The sequence below is a fragment of the Bombina bombina genome, chromosome 6 (assembly GCF_027579735.1).
Source record: "Bombina bombina isolate aBomBom1 chromosome 6, aBomBom1.pri, whole genome shotgun sequence".
In the NCBI taxonomy this organism is placed as follows: domain Eukaryota; kingdom Metazoa; phylum Chordata; class Amphibia; order Anura; family Bombinatoridae; genus Bombina; species Bombina bombina.
The window spans coordinates 982,712,680-982,734,280 of NC_069504.1; the positions used below are offsets into that span (position 1 = coordinate 982,712,680).

The following is a 21,601-nucleotide window of genomic DNA, read 5'->3' on the forward strand; positions in this document are numbered from 1 at the left end:
TTTCTGTCGAATTACTGGATATGGCAGTGTGGGGAGGAGCTATATAGCAGCTCTGCTGTGGGTGATCCTCTTGCAACTTCCTGTTGGGAAGGAGAATATCCCACAAGTAATGGATGATCCGTGGACTGGATACACTACAAGAGAAATAAATTTATCAGGTAAGCATAAATTATGTTTTTGTCCAGTAAGGCATAGGTTTACAATCTCCTGAGAAAGAGCAATCCCTGGAACGAGGACATATCTTGCTTATTGATTTAACTTATTTAAATTCTTCATAAAGTTATTGGATAAGTCACTAATTCTAGATTGTATCATTTTCATTTAAGTAGGGTTTTTTTTTATTGTTATATTTTAGTCAGATAGGACATATATCATGTTATCATAAGTCATTATCTCCCAGAAGGGAATTATTGGAGGTTGAATAGTTATCTTCTTGCCCTACTTAATTGTGTTGCAAATTATCTGCTATGTTCATGGATAAGATATTAATATGTGTACAGAATAGTAGACCTGAAAGTGTTTCACTATTGTCCAAACCAGATATTCTGTTCTTTCTGGTTGTTTTTTTTACTTTGTATATTTTGAAAAAAAATAATAAAAACTTGATTAAAAAAATAATTGCATGCTCTATCTGAATCCCGAAAGAAAAAAAATGAGTTTCATATCCCTTTAAATAAGAGATGCATATCAATTAAATTGTGAATAAAGCTAAGGCATAGGGCTCGATTTATCAATCATTTGGGGAATTCTCCTATCAGTTCTCTGCAGCTTGCTTTCGGAGAGGTACACCTGTGTGTCTGTATTTATCATAAAAATGTTGTTCTTTCTTTGCGCTTCAAAGATAAATATCTCTAGCCGGATTAGTATCTGCGCCTTATATATCACTGAAAATAAGCAGCTATTCTCCATGTAAGTCATATATAAGCCAATAGATCGCTGCCTGCTTTCTTCTCTCAAGTCCATGGTGGAGGCGATGCTACTATCTGTCACACTTGAAGTGCCGTGTTCCTGTTCCATGGCGTAGATTCCGGTAAGATCATTTAATTTACTTTCTTCATGTATGTACTGTAATACAAATGTTTTCGAGGCTACCACCTTGCGGGTCTAACTTAACATAAGGGTCTCAGTGAGTGTCCTTTAGTATCTTGGAATCAAGAATTAATATCTCCTGAGGGGGGTTATTCACCAAGGGGGTTTATAATCATATTTTTTATGTGATTCAGTGTGTGTTATGTTTACTGGGCTCGTGGTTTGGAACATTGAGGCCTTTGGAAGTGACACGACCGATGGTTGGGCGCGCTTTTTAAGACGGTTCACCTTGTGGTTACGTTCCGTCTTCTGTTTCCGCATTCCCGACCGTGTGGCAAAGAAAAAATTCTAGTCTGCAGGGGTCTGGTCATAGGAGGTGGTGAGTGCCCCAGCCATTGTGGGTGTCAGGTGCCGTTTTTGTTTTACTTCTTTATTCCATATTTGCATATCCTCTATCCAGTTATGGAGGATTCTGATGCTGAGACTGTTCAAATTTCAGATTCAGTTATGGAGGATTCTGATACTGAGACTATTTTAATTTCAGATTCTGTGTCCGGTGAAGAATCCAGATTGGCATCGTTGACGCATGTCAACCAGTTCTGTTCTGTGTGCCATTTGAGAGCGCCTTGTTCCTCGGACTCGGGGAATCAAGGAACAGCTGAGCCATCTGTCTCTGGGGGTCCCGTCCTCCGAGAGGCGAGTTCCCTACCGCTATATACTTCTACACATGCGGGTAACCCAGTTTATGATTATTCCTCCATGCAGGGTGGCGTGTTCCCCCCAGGAGGTTGCAGCACATTTTCGCTTCCACATATTTTTGGCGATTATTCGTCTGCAGAGTCCAGACGTTTATTTGGGATTGTGCTCGTGCCCTATTGTCCTGGATCTCCCGCCTTGGGGAGGGCCTCTACAGTTCCCTGCTTGTGTAATTGTCCCTGAGTGTTGCGCCTTTCGTTACAGAATTGCGCACCTTCGCATATTGCTCAGACATGTTTTTCAGTTATTAAATTACTCTATCCTTATTGGATACAGGAATTTTCAGTCTGTTCATTCGAATGGTGCACCTCATTAGACATGTGGAGATGATGTAATGTTTTGTTTATTGTTTCCTTCGGGAACTTTCTGGGATCGATACTCTTTGTTACTTCTTCGGAAGTTGTTTTGGACAGGTTATAGTCCTATGTTAAAATGTCTGTTTTCCCTTTTTCCCCTCTGATGGAGGATTTATGCAGCCTGCCGGTTAGGACCCTGGGTGCAGGTTGGTCCTGTTGGGTTCGGTTCTGTCTTGTGGCTGTTCAGACACGTGGCGCTGCGCGAGGCGCAGAGTGCCCATGTTATCATTTGTTTTACGCATCAAGAGGCCTGTGAGGCGGGAAGGATTGTTTCAGTTCTTATAGCCTTCATCTGGATGCCTGGGTTAGCGGAGTTTCCGATGCGTCACTCTCACTTGCATCTGGTATTATCGGACAATAGAGTTTCCTCCACGTAGTGGAGGGTTGGAGGGCTTAGCACCCTCTTACCTCTGTTTGAGCAGTTTGGCCTTCTTTTGAAGATTTGTCCTTTTTGGATTTGGTCCATCTAAAGCTAGTAGTTTGAATACCTGCCTAGCATCCGGAAGGTTTGCCGTTTGAATCTGCTGCAGCTCCTTGCACCTAGAAGATGTGCTCACAGGCTGTTTAATGTACACAGCTGCAGCTATTGTTCATTACCCGTGTACTGTCTAGCTGATTATGAGACCTTCTTGGTCTTCCCCGTTTTCTCCGGGTGGGTTAGGTCTCCTTTTAGGGACCTGAGTTTCCCTCTGGGAGATGGTTGATCCCTGTGGGGACATTGGGATTTGCTTGGGGTTCCTCGGAGCTGGGGCTTCGTGCCTTTTTCTCCCTGTATCCCTCTGTTGATAGGGAGGTGATGTGGAGACTAGCCCTGCTCAAGGTGTTTTGACCTCAAAGTTTTCCTTGCTTGTTGTCCCGAGGCTGTTTTGGAAGTCTAGGGGCTATAGAGTCGTTATTCGACTTTTATCGCCTTGCTCCTTGGAGCGTAGTACTTTAGCAAGGGGTGGTTCCTTCCTTTGGTCGGGACTTAAGAGTTCTTCTCGTTATCCAGATGGCTCTGGACATTGCATTAATATCCCTTGTGTCTGTTTTTTTATCAGATGGGGTGTTAAGTTCTCGGATATGTTTGATCGAACAATTGGGTGCCTGTTTTCTCCCTGAGGCTTCCGGTTGCTGATGCTTCGCTCAGTGTTTTCCATTGTAGACCCAGTTGTGGATTGTTACCGGACTCTTAAGCCTAGGGGCTGGTTTAGGGTTCCCCAGTTACTGGGAACTTGAGCTATGTCTCTTAGTCTACTTTACCTGGTTATGGTTGGCCAGGTTTTCGGAGTGTCTGTTGCTCATTAGGCTTGATGCGCCTTGGAGTTGGCTTCCCTGGATCAGCTTGCTAGGGTAACCCTTGGATTCACTGCTCTGCAGGCGGATGGGTTTTCAGGGTCTCTGCTGCATCTATCACACAGGGGATGTGTGTTGGCGAGCTGCTTTTTAGGGGAGTCATTTACAAGGGCATCTGTGTTGGGGGTTGATTTCTCCTTAGCCTGTAGCTTTGTGCCTCGAGCACAGGTGTTGCCTTCTGGCTCCTTCCTTTTCTTAAGGGGTTTATTTTCACTCTTATGGTGATTTGGTCCCTTTCTTGGGGCTTCACCTGGATCAGGAGGTTGGAACTGTGTAACTTATCAGAGAGGGGTATATCTCTGGGGTGTTACATTCCATCTGGAGTCTTGCTGGCTCTGTGTCGACACTTTGTTGGGCCTTTTTGCTAGATCCTTTGGGTCTACGGCCTTGCCGTCTGTTCTAGGAGTCGGGTTGTACCCGTACCCTGTGAGGATGGCTGTGGCCATTCTTCCGCAAGTTTGTGAGCGGGCTTGGGGTTCTTCCATTTTCCCTGTTTTGGATCCGCTGATGCTGGGCTGGTCCGGCTGGGCGTGGGTTCATATAGACATTGTCATTTTCAGGAACTAGGTGGGCGTAGTTGCTAGCTCCCTAGGCTTACAGGCAGAGGGTCCAGTTTTACACCTCCTTCTGGCTCTGGGTGTATCCTCTCCTTTCGGGGGTGGCCTCAATTGAGGTTATGTGTTCCCCTTTTGGAGACCTGTGTGTAGGTCTGGCGGCTTTGATTGCCTAGAGCGTGCCTTCTGTCTGGGAGTTGCTTTTTGCAGTCTGTTCTCCTGTTGGCTGCTTCTACTTATTAGCAACTATACTCTGTGTCGCCCTGTTGTGGGCTCTGTGTTCTGGACTCAGGGTTTTTCGTCTGGTTCTGTTACACATTTTTTTGTGGTTGAATACTTTTGTGTTCTATGTTCAGATGCTGTGAGGACTCCGTCTTCCGTTGTCTTTCGGTGCTTTGCAAGATGTTGAGAGAAGGGTTTCTCTGTTTTGATGCTTGGTCTGGGCGTAGTCTTCCCTTGTTTATCAGGACCCATTTGGGTCTTGTGAGCTGGTCTCGTTATTGGGGATTTTTCCTTATGGATTCTGTGGTGACCTTTCGGTTTCCCTTCGGTTTTTCCTTGCCCTATCTCTTGGGGAGTTTAGGCTGGTGTTCCCTTCATTAGTGAGGGGTGAGTGGTGAGGGACCGACTATTGGGCGACAGTGTCTCCTGGAGGACTGTTGGCTCAGTTGAATCCGATTTTGCGGTCTCTAGCTAGGCTTCTGGACTATCTGCGGGTCAATGTCCTTGGGGCCTTTCTTTTTCAAAGTTTCTCGGCTTCGGATGAAGCAGGGTTTTTGTTGGGTAGTGATTTCAGGCCTGGTGCCCTCAGAATGGGCCGCCTATTGTACCCTCCCGTCTTGGCATTCAGTGTCCTCTATAGCGTGGGTATTGTTTCTCAAAAGTAATGAATGCAGCTGAGGACTCTTTCCATTTAAGAAGAAAAACATAAATTATGTTTACCTGATAATTTTCTTTTCTTCTGATGGAAAGAGTCCACAGCTCCCCACCCGTAATTTTTTTGTGGGGCGTCCTGTTATCTTCTGGCACATTTCACCCTGATATTTCTTCTACTGGTCCTTGTTCTTTCCATTTCTTCTACTGGTCCTTGGTCTCTTTCCATCAGAAGAAAAGAAAATGATCAGGTAAGCATAATTTATGTTTTTACATCTTATTTTTATGTCCCAATAGATATAAATTGTGTGCTCTGTTATATATTATTTTTGCGCTCCAATATATATATATATATATATATATATATATAAAACACGGAAGGGGACTGCACTCTCATACCGGACCGGGTACACATCCCATGACCCTGCAATGACCCTTGTCCCATTTTGCCAAATGCAGTAACTAACCTTTTCCATTTTTGCTTTTAAATCTTAGCTGAGCGCTTGTAAGTGAGTGCTGGAATTTTCTCTGTGTGTTAGATATATATAGAGAGATAGAATAGACTTCTAATGCTGTTCTACACAGTAGCTATGGAGAACTTTCAGTACTCTATAGAATATCAATGATAAATTTGTAACTAGGAGAATTAATGAGAACTATATGAAATACGACTAAAAGGATCTAATTTAACCCTTTTTTTGGAAAACATGTTCTCTAAGGAGAATGGGAACAGAGTAGGAGAATTTTACAGTCGAACTTGCCCAATTTTCGGCGCATTTTTGAATACTAAATAGGGGCATTATTTATATTGAGAACTTTTAGAAGAAAATATAGGAGAATATGAATGATAGATTGAGCCCATAGAGTGTAGCAGAGAGGCAGAATATTTGTTAGTTCCTTTTTGAAGTGTCCAAAAAGATACGTTGCCAAACAAAAAATTTTCTATTCCTACCTTATTTTTTTCTTCTTAACCGATTATATCTAAAGAATGTTTTGTCCCAATGTTTAACTGAGTCTGCAATCTTCTCTTCTGCATGAGCTTTAACGTTCATAATTAACTGCTTAGTCTTTTTCTGTTGAAGTCTCCATATTTTCATATTATCTAATTGTGTGTGTCTGTAAATTTTATGTTATCTTTTTTGTCTTTACAGCATGTGCTACTTCTTTGGAAAACCAAATTGGTTTCCGCTTTCTTTTACTTTTACAGACATGTCTAATACAGTGTGCGGTTGCATCTAAAATTGCACCCTTCACAAATTCCCACTGTTCTTGAATCCCTGTAATAAGAGTTTTCCCTTTTTAAATAGTTTTTTAGGTATTCTCCCATTAATTAAAATTCTGTCTTCCTAAAGTCTAAAACGTTTGTTTTAGTCTGGGTGGACAGTTTCTGCACATGAATACTAAACCAAAGAGATTGATGCTCACTGGATCCTAAGTTCTCACCTACAGACACATCTGAAACTGTATCACTGTTTGTAAGTATTAAATCTAATATAGCTTCCTTAACAGTTGGTTCCTTAACTGATTGCTCAAATGATTTCCCTAACAGATTCAAGAATATACCTGCTTCTAGCTGATCTAGCAGAAGGAATCTTCCAGTCTATATCTGGCAAATTAAAGTCCCCCATTACTACATCCTTTACCCTTCATGGCCATTTTGGTTATTTCTTCTAATAACAGATTGTCCAGTTTTTCATCCTGCAATGGAGGCCTATATACAACCCATATTCTAAACACATTTTTATCTCCAATTTCCAAAGTCACCCAAATACTTTCCACCTCATCATTTCTTCCTACAATTTCAGTAACCTTTATATTTTCATTTACATACAGAGCAACTCCTCCACCTTTCTTTCATACTCTGTTCTTTTTAAATAACCTGTATCCAGGTATGACTATGTCCCAGTCATGTAAATCATTGTACCATGTTTCTGTTATAGCTACTAAATCCAAGTTCTCCCTAGTCATTTTTGAAGTGAGTTCAGGTAATTTGTTTCCTAAGCTGCGAGCATTTGTGCTCATGGCACGAAGGATTTTTCTACTAGATTTTCTAGAATTGTTACTTGGACTAACAGTTTTGGCATGATGTGGGGGGCAGGTGGATATATTAATGTTACCCCCCTTTATTAGTTTAAATGATTTCTAATAAAGCATTTGAACTCCTCTCCCAGATACTCTGTTCCTTTAACATCCAAATGCAAGCCATCTCTCCTAAATAACCTAGTATCTTGCCAAACAGATACTAGGTTATTTATGAGAGATGGCTTGCATTTGGATGTCAAAGTTTTATTAAAAGCCATATATTATACAAATACATTTTTTGTAATTAATCATTTATGATTATTGTAATTTGTTGAAAATAAACTTGACAATAGGACATAATTGACAGCAGTTTTATAGTGATGGTAGTTTTACAGAAGAAGCAATTACCTGTAAAGTGATTCTAGATGAATGACATTTTCAGAAAATGGTAATCAAAGAACTGGTTTTATCTGTGCTAAAAATAAATGTTTAAGGGACATTAAAGACACACATATACACATATATATAAGCAATTATGCACTGATTTGAAAAATAAAGGTTTTACAATAAGTTAAAACTTACTTTGTTAGAGCAATATGCAGTGGTTTGCAATTTGCGCAGTCAATTTTAAAACCCTGTTTTTAAATGATCTCTTTTGATTATGGGTATTTAGGACTAACTGTAAATGTGTTTGTGCACAGCTTTAAGCAATCATTATGTAATGTGTACCTGGGTCGTCCGGTAAATTGCATTAAACTTATATACAGAACTTCATCACAATCCCCTCTGGGTGAGAAGTGGAGCAAGGAACATTTTCTGACACATTTTACAGTGAAATAAATCATAAATGTATATTTCAATGTTGTAATATTTTCATCAATTTTATGGGTAGTTTTTAAAGGGATGTTAAATATCAAATAACATTATGATGTATTTAAAGATTAATCTGATAGTAATAATTAGATGCATTTTTACAATGGGAATTAATCTTACCACCCCACAAATTGTAATAATATATTTTTTGATGAGTGTTTCATTTTGGAATTGCTTTTTTAACTTTTGATTAGGAACTTAAACTCTCTGGCATTAATATACATTTTATGTCATTTATATATTTTTTTAATAAACCAGCTCCAAAGCTGTAACTTTTGTTTATCAGTTTACCGAACCACAAGCATATATTGCATCCTAACCACAAAAACCCCCCCCAAGAATAATTAATTTGCAGAGTATAGAAGCAAGCTGTTTTTTTCTGCCATTTGACTTTGATGAGTGATGTGAGTTTATCCTCTGAGTGGTAATCATGGGAAGAGTTAGAGGAATAGTATAGACCCACATATTTGCTTCTCTATAATCTCCACCCCCAGTATCTCTATAACTGTCGACAACTCCATCATTACCCCTACCCCGCATGCCCGATGTCTCGGGGTCACATTTGACTCAGATCTTTCCTTCACTCCTCACATTCAGTCCCTGGCTAATGCCTGCCGCTTCCACCTTAAAAACATCTCTAAAATTAGACACTTCCTTACACAAGACACAACTAAGATTTTAATCCACTCTCTCATTCTTTCCCGCCTTGATTACTGCAACTCTGTCCTCTCTGGTCTCCCCACCTGCTGCCTAGCTCCTTTACAATCCATAATGAATGCCTCTGCCAGACTCATCTTGCTTACACGTCGCTCTTCATCTGCTGCGCCTCTCTGCCAATCCCTTCACTGGCTTCCTCTTACCTCTAGGATCAAACACAAAACTCTCACTCTTACATACAAAGCCCTCAACTGCACTGCTCCCCCCTACATCTCAGACCTTGTCTCCAGATACTCTCCTTCCCGTCCTCTTCGCTCTACTCATGACCTCCTACTCTCCTCCTATCTTGTCACCTCATCACACTCCCGTTTACAGGACTTCCCCAGACTGGCTCCCATCTTGTGGAACTCTCTGCCTCGCTCCACAAGACTCTCTTCTAGTTTTAAAAGCTTCAAGTGCTCCCTAAAGACACTACTGTTCAGGGACGCATACAACCTACACTAACCTTTCCTAATACCAGTTCCTCTCCTCCACTGCAATCCCCTGAACCCCCTTAGCATGTAAGCCAAAAGTCCAGCTGTTTGTAGATCACATTCTTAAGAGCTGACTACAACAGTGCAACTCTTGGCAGGGCCCTCTACCCTATAATTGTTTTGTTGTACTCCCCCTTTGTTTATATCGTTGCGGAATCTGTTGGCGCTCTACAAATAACAGATAATAATAATTCTCTATAACATCATGCAGTCATTTGCTACACATGGAAACTTGGGATTTACATATATTTCTGTACAACTTTTGCAAAATATCTTTATACAAATTATCTTTAAACATTATATATTTTGGGAATGTGGGTGTGAGATGAGCTCTGTAGGGGGTGGGTAGATAAGACACTTATCCTTTGGTTTGGATGATCTATAACCACAGGAGGCCACATTTATTAATGTGCGGACGGACAGGTTCCCAATTGTCTGCCTGTGATCACAGTTCATATAACACCACCCCCTGCACTCGCAAAGCAAGTTGCGCAAGAGCAGATCCTGTCAATCACCCTGGTCAGACTAGTCTGGGGGGGATTTTAAACCGCCAGCTCAGAGCTGGCAGAAACATTGGTCTTAAGAGTGCTGTATGCACCCCAGGAGCTCCAAAGCTGCATCCCCAGAATGATAAATAAAGCCCATAAACAGTTTCGAGAGATCATATAGTGAGCTGGAAATTCACATGTGAAATAAACCTTTGCCACAGGAAAGAGTCCACAGCTGCATTCATTACTTTTGGGAATTAAGAACCTGACCACCAGGAGGAGGCAAAGACACCCCAGCCAAAGGCTTAAATACTCCTCCCACTCACCTCATCCCCCAGTCATTCTTTGTCTTTTGTCCCAGGAGGTTGGCAGAGAAGTGTCAGAAGTTTGTTTTGTCTCTTATGGAGGGTAGTACTCTTCGACGTGGGACGGGAGTTTTAAGTAATCCTATCAGTCTCTCAGTGAGGGCCTGGATGAAAGTTAGAGTCCGGAGATGCAGGGAGAGTCTTTCGGCGAAACCATCCCGACACATTAACAGCTCCACAAGCAGTTTATGTTGTCGAACTTCGCTTTGCTGCCTGCTTTCTTCTCTCAAGTCCATGGTGGAGGTGCTGCTACTATTCTTCACACTTGAAGGGCCATGTTCCTGTTCCATGGCGTAGATTCCGGTAAGATTGTTTCATTTTGCTTCATCAGAATGTACTGTAACTTATTTGCTTCCCGTAAGGTACTATCTTGCGGGACTTATTAAAGGGACATTATACACTCATTTTTTCTTTGCATAAATGTTTTGTAGATGATCTATTTATATAGCCCATAAAGTTTTTTTTTTTTTTTTTGTGGGTGTCAAGTGCCGTTTAGAATTCTCTTTAGTCCATATTATTATATTCTCTATCTAGTTATGGAGGATTCTGATTCTTCGACTTGTGAAGAATGCGAATTGGCCCCGTTCACACAGGTCATTTAGTTATGTTCGATATGCCGTATTAGAGCGCCTTGTTCCTCTGGCTCGGGGAATCAAGGGCCCGCTGAGCCATCCGCCTCTGGGGGTTCTGTCTTCCGAGAGGTGAGTTCCCTACTGCTCCGAGTTCCCTACTGCTCACTACTACTACTACACATGCGAGTAACCCAGATTATGTTTATCCATACTTGCAGGGCGGTTTGTTCTCCCCCTGGAGGTTGCAGCTTGTTTTCGCTTTCACATATTTTTGGCGATTATGCGTCTGCAAAGTCCAGACGTTTATTTCCGTTTGTGCTTGTGCCCTATTGTCCCGGGTCTCCCTGTCTTAGGTGGGCCGATACAGTTTTCTGCGGGTGTAGCTGTCCCTGAGTATTGTGACTTTCTTTAAAGAATATCGCGCCTTCGTGTTTTACTCAGACACGTTTTTGAGTTGCTAGAGGATCCTATCCTTAACGGATACGTGAATCCGCAGTATTCTACTTTGAATGGCTCTCCTCATTAGACATGAAGGGATGACGTAATCTCCTGATTGTCGGTTATTGAAATCTTTCCCAGTTTTTGTTGGAAGATCAGGGTTCCGTTTGGCTGGTCCTGCGGGTATGCCTGTTTCTTCCTGGGCATTTACCTACGGGTTGCCTTATATTTTCTTTTTTCCGGTTAAGATGACTTTTATTTTTGATTATATGTTTCCTTCAGGAACTTTTCCTGGGATCGATTCTCGCTGTTTACTTCTGTGGAAGTTTGTTAAGGGACATGTTAGTCTTATGTTTTGTCTGTTATTCTCTTCCCCTTTGAGGGAGGATTTAGGCAGCTTGACAGTTATGGCCCTGTTTGCGGGCTGGTCCTGCTTGGGTTCAGATCTTCTGTCTCGTGGCTGGTCCGGTTGAGGCTCAGAGTGCTCACTTTATTTTTGTGTTTCTTTTTTTATTTTACACATTTCAGCTAAGCATTCTAATGAGGATTCGTGGGTCCGCGAGGCTGGAAGGATTGTGTCAGTCCTTATTGAGCCTTCAAGCTGGTTGACTGGGTCAGCAGCGTTCTGCTGCGTCACTCCTTTTGCTTCCGATTCTCTCGGGACCTAGAGTATTCTTCCTCACGTGGGAGGTTTAGCGCCTCCTTACCGCTGGTTTAAGAAGGTTTGGCCTTTCGGAGGCTCTAGGAATTGTCCTGTTGGACGCGTTCCTTCCATGGTTCTCTTGTCAGTGAGACCTTGGACTTCTCCATGTTTGGTTAGGTCTCCTTATGGGGCCCTGGGATTAACTTTGGGAGATGGTTGCTCTCTTCTTTGAGACCATTTGGATTTTGTCAGTTCCTACATGGGATTTGGGTCTCCTTTGGGGACCTGAATTTCCTTTCGAGAGAGTTCTTTTGGACTCTGCTTAGGATTTTTCCCGGACCTGGGGATGTTCCGCATCCTTGGTTTTAGGTACTCCTCTGTCTCGTATAGTAAGGTGGAGACTAGCTTTTGATAGAGTGACCTTCTCCTTGTGGTATTCCCTTGCTTTGCACGTCTTGTGGCAGTTGAACGCCTATGGGCTCTAGTGTCTTGGTTTGAGATGTCTTAGCTCCTTTGGAGCGTTGGACTTCGGCATGGGGTGGTCTCTTCCTTGGGTTGGAACTTGCGAGGTGTTCTTGTTCTTCGGTTTCTCCTGGATATTACATTAATATCTCCCTGTGGGTCTGTTTTCTATATCAGACGGGGTGTTTTAATTTCTGGGATATTGTTTGGTTTAAACAATTGGGGGTTCGAACCTATTATCGCCCTGATTCTTTCGGTTGCTGAGACTTTTGCTCAGCATTTTCCCTTGTGGATCCTGTTGCGGGTTGTTACCGGTCTTTTCAGGACCTAGGGCGGGTTCGGGGTTCTCCTGTCCCGGGAATTTGGGGTATAATCTTTAGTCTGGCTAGTAGATCTGGTAACGGTTGGCCAGATTTCCTGTGGACCGCTACTCTTTGGCTTTGCCTACGCTCAATGAACGGTTTCCCCTGGACAGTTTGCTGAAGTAACCTGATGGCTTCGCGGTTCTGCAGGCGAAGGATTATAGGGTAACCACTGCAGCTAATGCACCCTGTCTGTGCGCTGAGTTTTCAGGGGATTCCTTCCAGGTTCATCTGCATTGGAGAGTGCTCTCTGATTCAGCCTGAGGCCTTGTGTCTCGTGGGCAGGTGCTCCATCTCTAATGGCCCCCTTTTTCTTAGGGGGATCTTGTTATACTATGGAGGCCTTGTTTCAGGACTTTTCCTAGATTCAGGGGATGGAACAGAGGGTTTAACCTATTTGGAGAGAGGCATGCTCTCTGCGTTGTTCTGTTCTATCTGGAGTCTTGCTGGCTCCGCGTCAAGATGGGCCTTCGCTAGACTGTTCTGGGTCTTCGGCCCTGTCGACTGTCTTTATAGAGTTTTGGGGGGTTCCCGGGCTCTGTGGAATGGCTGAGCCATTTTTTACCACTCTTTTGTGAGCAGGTGTCAGGGTTCTTCTGTTCCCCTGTTTTCCGACCTACTGACGCTTGGTCTGGCCCGGCAGGGAGTAGGTCCTGAGATTGTTATTCCTTGGGGGTGTAATGGGCCTAGTTAAGGTTCTATGCTTCTCCCCTTTTGGGATCTATGTGTTGGTCTGGCGGCTGGGATTGCCTAGAGGGTGCCCTCTGGCTTGTAGTTTTTACAATCTGATATCTTGTTTAGCCACATTTTACTTCTTAGTAAGTATTCTCTCTTGGTTGTCCGGATGACGACTGCATGTTCCTGACCCGGGTGTTTACTTTGTCTGGGTCTGCTACACATATTTGTGTGGAATACTTCAGTATTCTAAGGGCTGACGACTTAAGGATAAGTCTTTAGTTGTCGTTTCAGTGTTCCACTAGACGTTGAGAGTAAGGATCGCTGTTTGGATGCCCGGTCCTATATCTTGTGTTATTGTTGGTCTGGGCGTTGCCTCACCTTATTTGTCGTGGACCCATTTGGGTCTTTATGAGGTGGGCTCGTTCTGGGGGTCTTCCTTTATGGAATTTTGTGGTGTCCTTTTGATTTCCTTTGATTTTTTTTCTTGCTTTATCCCTTTGGGAGTTTTGGGCTGGTGTTCCCTTCGCTAGTAAGGGGTGTGTGGTTGGGGGCTGACCGCTGGGCGACGGTATCTCCTGGAGGACTGTTGGCTCAGTTGAGTCCGATTTTTCGGTCTCCAGCTAGGCTTCCGGACTATCTGCGGTTCAGTGTCCTTGGGGCTTTTTCCTTCAATGTTCTCGGCTTCGGACGAAGCAGGGTTTTGTTGGGTAGTGGTTTTAGGCCTGGTGCTCTCAGAATGTGCCGCCTCTTGTAACCTTCCGTCTTGGCATTTAGTGTCCTCTATAGCTTGGGTATTGTTTTCCCAAAAATAATGATAAAAAATGTGGGCTCTTTCCATTTATGAAGAAAACATAAATTATGCTTACCTGATCATTTTCTTTTCTTCAGATGGAAAGAGTCCACAGATGGAAAGAGTCCACAGCTCCCCACCCGTATTCCTTATGTGGGGCCTCTGTATTTTTATTCTTTTGGCACCTTTTCACCCTGATATTTCTTCTACTCAGCAGAATGACTGGGGGATGCGGGGAGTGGGAGGAGTATTTAAGCCTTTGACTGGGGTGTCTTTGCCTCCTCCTGGTGGCCAGGTTCTGAATTCCCAAAAGTAATGAATGCAGCTGTGGACTCTTTCCATCAGAAGAAAAGAAAGTTATCAGGTAAGCATGATTTATGTTTTTTGTTTACACTTACTCTATAGAGCTATATTTGCAGTGTTGATATCTTGATCATTTCATAGCATTGAAATAATCTACAAAGCAGTAGCTAAGTAAATGATCTACATTTCTGTTTTTAAGACATGGACGCTCCTTTTGATGGCACCGAAGTAACAGTTGTCACTGAAGAGATGGAGGGAAATTTTGTGCCTGCCAAACCCCCATTAAAAAAAAAGAAATACAGAAGTTGTGCTGAACGAGGAGAAACAGTAAAGAAACCTAGGTATGTGTCTTTATAAAAGTAGAACACTGGCATCTTGTATGGTAATGTATATAAGCTGCTGTTTGTTGTTATTAATATACTTTCATTATTTACCTAGAGTAACTTAGCTCAGATTTTGATGTTATGTTTTTTTGAGCAATAGAAAATATTATCTATACTATAATTGCATTTGTAATGTCTGTCGGCAGTTGCGCACGCATCCTCAATGGAATGTTGGCAGCACGAGGACAAAAGAATTGTCCTGCATCCAGGTGAATTACGAATTTCGGTAGATTCTTTCACCACCCTGCCATTTTCGGAATCCACCGGGATGCAACGAAGGCAAACGGAGCATTGCAAAAGCAACACCTAAATATAACTAACCACCCGCACGAAATATAACAAACAAAAAAATCCTACACAAAGTATTAACTCCTAAACCGCAAAACCTCTACATCGCAATAAACTAATTTACCCTATTAACCCCTAAACCGCAAAACCCCTACATCGCAATAAAACTATTTACCCTTGTAACCCCTAAACCGCAAAACCCCTACATCACAATAAACCTATTTACCCTATTAGCCCCTAAACCGCAAAACCCCTACATCGCAATAAACCTATTAACCCTATTAACCCCTAAACCCCTACATCGCAATAAACCTAGTTACCCTATTAACCCTTTAAACCGCCAAAACCCACAACGCAAATAACTATTTATATAACTAAGTACAGTACACTAACCTAACACCCCATTAAATAAACTCAAATTACTTAAACTAATATATTCTAAAGTTACAAAAAAAAAAAAAAAAACTAAGTTTACAAAAAATAAAAAAGGCTTACATTACAGAAAATAAAAAATCAAATTACCAAATTTAACAAAATTAAACCTAATCCCTATGAAAATAAAAAAAGACCCCCCAAAATTAAAACACCCCCTACTCTAAGAATAAACTACCAGTAGCCCTTAAAAGGGCTTTTTGCAGGGCATTGCCCCAAGATAATCAGCTCTTTTTCAAGAAAATACACAAAGCCCCCCCTAACAGTAACCCCTCCCAAATAAAATAACCTAATCCTAAAAAACCTAAACTACCCATTGCCCTGAAAAGGGCATTTGTTTGAGCATTGCCCTTAAAAGGGCATTTAGCTCTTTTTCTGCCCATCCCTAATCTAAATAAAACAAATCCCCCCAAAAAACCCTTAAAAAATCCTAAGTCTAACCCCCAGGTTGGTACTCGCGGTTCCTAAAGTCTGGTGGAGAAGGTCCTGTTCCAGGTGGTGAAGTCTTCTTCCAAGCGCAACCTCTTCTTCTTCCAGGAACATCTTGAGCGGAGCTGAAGACGGGCGACTCTGGAACTGAAGACCGGTGACCACGGAGCCATGGAGCGTGGAGGATCCTCAAGGTACGTGATTAAAGATAGCGTCCCTTGAATTCCTGTTGGCTTATTTGATTATTCCAATTCTTTGGAAGAATGAAATCAGCCAATAGGAATTCAAGGGACGCCATCTTTAATCGTGTACCTTGAATTCACTATTCAGTGTAAGGCGGAGATCGTACAAAGAGGATCCGCCACGCTCCATGGCTCCGCGGTCGCCGGTCTTCAGTTCTAGAGTCGCCGGTCTTCAGCTCTGCGGTCTTCAGCTCCGCTTCGCGCAGGATGTTCCTGGAAGAAGCTGTTGCCCTTGGAAAAAGACTTCACCTCCTAGAACAGGACCTTCTTCCGCCAGACTTTAGGAACCGTGAGTACCAACCTGGGGGTTAGACTTAGGATTTTTTAAGGGTTTTTTGGGGGGGATTTGTTTTATTTATAGTCTACATTATTGTCTACATATAGTCTACATTATTGATACAGTAACTATGCATTGATACAGTATAAATTATGTGTGGGCGGAGTTACAGAAATTGCTGATCGCAACTTCCAAAAATATTTTACAGGGATAGGAATTAACATCAATCAAACACTGCACGTTTGTGGAAAGCCACGCCTCTCGCTCGCGGCAAATCTGTAGTTTAAAAAATAATTAAACTGCCCTCTGGGCAGGTTATCGACTAGTTTTCTATAATATCATTTTCTTTGTAACTTTACCATCAGCGACTCGAACAGGTAATATATACACATTGTTGTATTTCTTTGTTGTACTGCTTAAATCTTGTATATCTTTACAGAAGATTTTACTTGCACAGATGCTTGTGCAACAATTACATTTAAGATTGACCTTAATAATAATAATTATAAACTTTTTAAATGCTTTGTACAATTGTCGGGCTTGTTGGTCCTTAAATCCAAAGTTTGGGGTCGCACTGTGAAGAAAGTAGTTACTGTGGTGGAGAGAGATGGTTTAGCACAGTGGATAGTGTGGGGTGTGCTATGGGCATCTTGGCTTCTGGAGAGGCTTCAGAGGGTTGCGCTAAGATGGAAAAGTGGCAGTTTTCAGTTCCTACTGTCAAGTTTTTGGGAACAGTATATTGTTTCTCCAGATTATATTAAAATGGATTCGAAGAAGGTTTTTGCAATTCTAGAATTGTTTGTTCCTATGAATACACAACAAAGGCCAAATGTAGACCAGCAATCGGGTAGTTACCTCTATTGAGATGGTGCACGTAGGAAAATCCGGCGACCTCCAGCTGGTAACATACAGCAAAGTAGACACTCCACAGCACCATATAATCTTTTTACTTACTTTATTGAAGCATACAAAAAAGACAGGTATGCAACGTTTCGGGATCACAGTCCCTTAATCATGCATACTGAACTACACACCTGTGTCTTATTTAAAGGTACAACCAACCTATCACAGTTTCAGAGTGGTTAACCGCTTAATACATCTTTGACTGTCTAATACTGCCATCTACTGTTCACATTAAAAACTACTTTACAAGATAAAAACAACACAAATTTGTACTAAGAGTTTTTGTACACTATGGAATTAATTAAATTCCTAATTCATAGGATTCTTTATATAGAAGAACAAGAAAGTACAAGGATAAAACAGAAGAAGATGAAAAAGAAGAATATAGGGCGAATAGAAGAGAAAGAGAGAGAAGAATAAGATGAGGGGTAGAGATATAGGTGGGGGAAGGGATGGAGTTGAGGTATATATAGTATTGTTTATTCATTCCTTTATGGGTGCGCTGAGTTGGTGATATCCCAGGGGTTTTAAACGATTGTTGGATGGGAGTTTTGGAATTCTTGTTTATTGGATTCCCAATTATATTTGATGTCTAAATAGGTGTCCATTTTATTAAGTTTGTAATTATATGCTTCTAAAGTCAGAATGTCTTCCATTTGTGTTAACCACATGAAAATTGTAGGAATTGTCTGTGATTTCCAGTGCCGGCAATCAATCATTTGGCTGCATTAAGAGAAAACTGTATGAGTTTCAATCGTAGTTTACAGTGGTATTTAAGTAAAACATTTAATAAGGTAGGTAGTAGTTGAATTTCTGGACTAGATCCTATTAAAGTGTTTATGTATTTCTCTACATATCTCCTAAATGGGTGTATCTTGGAGCAATTCGACCACATGTGTATCAAGGTTCCTTCACTACTGCAGTCTCTCCAACACTTGTCAGAGATAATCTGGAAAATACTTTTGAGGTGTACAGGGGTGAGATACCAACGCATTCAAATCTTATAAGTAATTTCAAGGAATATAGCTGAAATTGAAGATTTCCTAGTGTTAGCAAATTTTTTTTCCAATCTATTATGTTTAAATATTTTTTATTATCAAATTTCTTGTTCACTTACAATACAAAAGATTTTCAACCATTTCTCCAAAGATACAAATATTAGAATATTAGGAGATAAGAATTCCAACACATCCAAATAGTATTTCCCCCCCAATTCCTCCTATATATCTTAATGTACTTCATATTTCCCAGGGAAACAATTTGGAATGTAGAGGGCCCTGCAAAAGAAATCAAATTTCAAACTTCACAAGTTGGCCACCTGTTTTTGGAATCTACTCCAGGAAGGTTGTTACAGAGTTATTATCATGTGAACTCTTTACCCAATGATAAAACAAGAAAAATAGGGCAAGCTGAAAGTTTCTTATCTATATTAATGATCAAATAAACATTTAGATTAAAGCCAATCATTTTTCCAAGAGCCACTTTTAAGTGATTCGGCTCCAGGAAGGGTAGGGGGGGGAGAGAAAGTATCCCTTCTCCCAGCGATCCTCCGAAACCTACAGGTATTGTCCAGGTCCAATGTTTAGGAGTCAGATTGGGCAACATGTTCAGATATGGTAGGTATTGAGTTACTAATCCAGTAGTACCATATCTTCTGAAAGGAGGCCCTATTATTTAACGTATCCGCTGCGGATTCATACATAGTATAGGTATAACATATTTTATTGTGTATTTCCCGACCATGAGGGTGATCCTACCTTCCAATATTTTGCAATGCAAATCCTTGTCACTGTACATAGGATTCTAATGAACGTGTTGAGATATCTATGGAATTTATCTATGTGTTCGTGTAGCAATGCCTGTTGAATAGTAAGTGTGACTTCCTCCTCCAGCAGTTGGCCAATCAAAGCGGAGAGTTTTTGCCAGGTCCCCTGAATCTCCCTACAGTCCCACCACATGTGTTTATAGGACCCTAATTCACCGCATCCCCTATAACATAATTTACTGCCATTTGGTTGCATATGAGCTGTCCTCGTTATTAAATACCATCTAAATATAGTCTTCGTGACATTTTCCTTTAAATCCATACTAATTAATCCCTTATCAGCTCCCTGGATCATGTCCTCCCATTCCTGTATTCCTTTAATTATATTTAGGTCCTTCTCTCATGCTACCATTACCAGGGATTTAGTCCTGTTTGGAGGTGTTTGCAGTGTAATGTATATTCTAGAAATATTATGTTTAGCCCTTGTAGGACCTGCGCCACAGGCTTTTAACACCGTAGGTTATCCGCTCTTAGATTTTATCAAGAAAGAATGCAAGGAGGAGCGCAGCTGGAGATACAGGTACCAGTGTAGTTTTATAGGTGTAAGTTTTGACTGCAATTGGGTGAAGGGAAGCAACTGTCCTCTCTGCACCACAACCGCCACCCTGTAGAGCCCTTTGTTTTCCCACTTGGTTCCAATCTATTATAGTGAGTTCTTTTTCCAGATCTTTTACCAACAAAATCTGCTTTCTTAGGTAAATCTGCATGTGTGATGGGTGTTATCTTCTAGGTCAGGGATATTCACTGGTGTGTCTTGTGAAGGTAATGTAGATGATTTTTCTAAGATAGAGCATTTCATTTTATTCTCTGAGGTTTGTGGCATTTTTGGTGGTTTATCCAATTGTATGTGATTTATTTTTGAGGCCATATTAAGTGTGGAGTTGAATTAGATAATAGCAAAAGTTATTTGTGAGAGATAGACTTCGGTAAAAAGTTTATTGACTGAAAAGTCCAAATAAGTTTTCTTTCCTCTCTCTAGAGAATGAGAAACCTAAGGTAATCCTGTGTCTATGTTAAGAAAGGATATAGTCTGTCACCCAAGTCGCCTAAATAAGTTAACCTTCTTTGAATGTGATTAGATTAAGAGCGGATTGATATGCTATTGTTTGCTGTTGATGCAGTTCAACTCTCTATCCCCCAGATGGAAGGTAAGTGTGTGCATTAGTGCTTGCTATGTAGTATTGTTGCATGCCTTTAAAAAAATAGAGCTGGGACCCATTTATGTGTGTGCATATTGCTATGGGAAGGCATTTAGCTTAGTAGTGGGTGTGACTACTTACTAGGTATTGCACCGCAGTCTGGGTAAGGTCGAGTGGGCCGATTTCTATGCCTGCTTTAATCCAGTGTGGCTCTGCGTTAGTCCTCTTCGCAATCGTGATAGCACCATGTCAAAGCTCTGTGTCTGCAGGCACTTGGGTGTTTTCAGGTATTTCGCCGTCTGGGTATGGTAGAGTGGGCCGCTTTCTATGCCTGCCTTATCCAGCGTGGCTCGACGTTGATCCTCTACTCAATGTTGATAGCGCTGTGTCAAAGCTTTATGTCGGTAGGTGCCTTGGAGCTTCCGCGATGTCAATCGGCCATTAGAGTTAGATTTGAGAGGTTTGTATTTCCTTGCTTGTGGACGGTTCACGGAGCACTAGCAACTTGCGGCCATTCCTGCCCATGGTAGGCACTCCCCCCCATTTTTTTTAGAAGTTTGCAGTTTATTTTTCAGTTCTGGAAACACATATGCTGTATGTATCTATTGTTCTTTGACATTAGGATATCATCAGACTAATGGTTAACCTGAACAAACTAATGAAACATGGAAACATTATTTGCAATGCTTTTGTCTCTACCTTCAAGATACTGGTATACTTTAACAGTAGAATTTGCTTAAAATAACCATAACCTCAGTCCATCGATATGTCTCAGTTTTTTGCCAGTTATGTTTTTCATCCTATATTTTTTCTGAATCTTCCTTCTGTTTCGCTCTTTCCAGATTTGAACAGCATATTAACCTTTTCTCTTGTTAAGTGTGTTCAGTCCACGGGTCATCCATTACTTATGGGATATATTCTCCTTCCCAACAGGAAGTTGCAAGAGGATCACCCAAGCAGAGCTGCTATATAGCTCCTCCCCTCACATGTCATATCCAGTCATTCTCTTGCAACCCTCAACAAAGAAGGAGGTCGCGAGAGGAGCTGGAGTTTTTACTTAACTATTCTTCAATCAAAAGTTTGTTATTTTAAATGGCACCGGAGTGTGCTGTTTTTCTATCTCAGGCAGTATTTGGAAGAAGAAACTGCCTGCGTTTTTTTTCTATGATCTTAGCAGGCGTAACTAAGATCCACTGGCTGTTCTCGACATTCTGAGGAGTGGGGTAACTTCAGAAACTGGGAATAGCATGCGGGGTCCTCCGCAAATGAGGTATGTGCAGTACATTATTTTCTGGGAATGGAATTGACTAAGAAAATACTGCTGTTACCGTATGATGTAAGTACAGCCTTAAATGCAGTAGTGGCAACTGGTATCAGGCTGGTAAATGTATGCGCAGTCAAGTTATTTTCTAGGGACTAGAATTTGACTGAGAAAATACTGTTAAAACTGAAATAATACTTAAGCCTTATCTGCAGAGGTAGCGACTGGTAGCAGGCTTAGTGATAACTTTGCATGACATTGGAAAATGTTATTTTTTAATAAAACGTTTACTGGCATGTTATTCGTTTTTGTGAGGTACTTTGGTGATAAATC

General features: G+C 41.5%; 1 protein-coding gene across 1 annotated transcript in view; it reads left to right on the top strand.

The window, feature by feature from the left end:
- The window catches only part of HMGXB3 (HMG-box containing 3), a 517,423-nt gene that overhangs the window by 63,614 nt on the left and 432,208 nt on the right, over positions 1 to 21,601 (top strand). The window contains exon 3 of the mRNA XM_053718650.1: positions 14,289 to 14,430. Within this exon, the coding sequence (XP_053574625.1) occupies positions 14,291 to 14,430 (140 nt within the window). The 5' untranslated portion in view covers positions 14,289 to 14,290. The remainder of the gene's footprint in view (positions 1 to 14,288; positions 14,431 to 21,601) is intronic.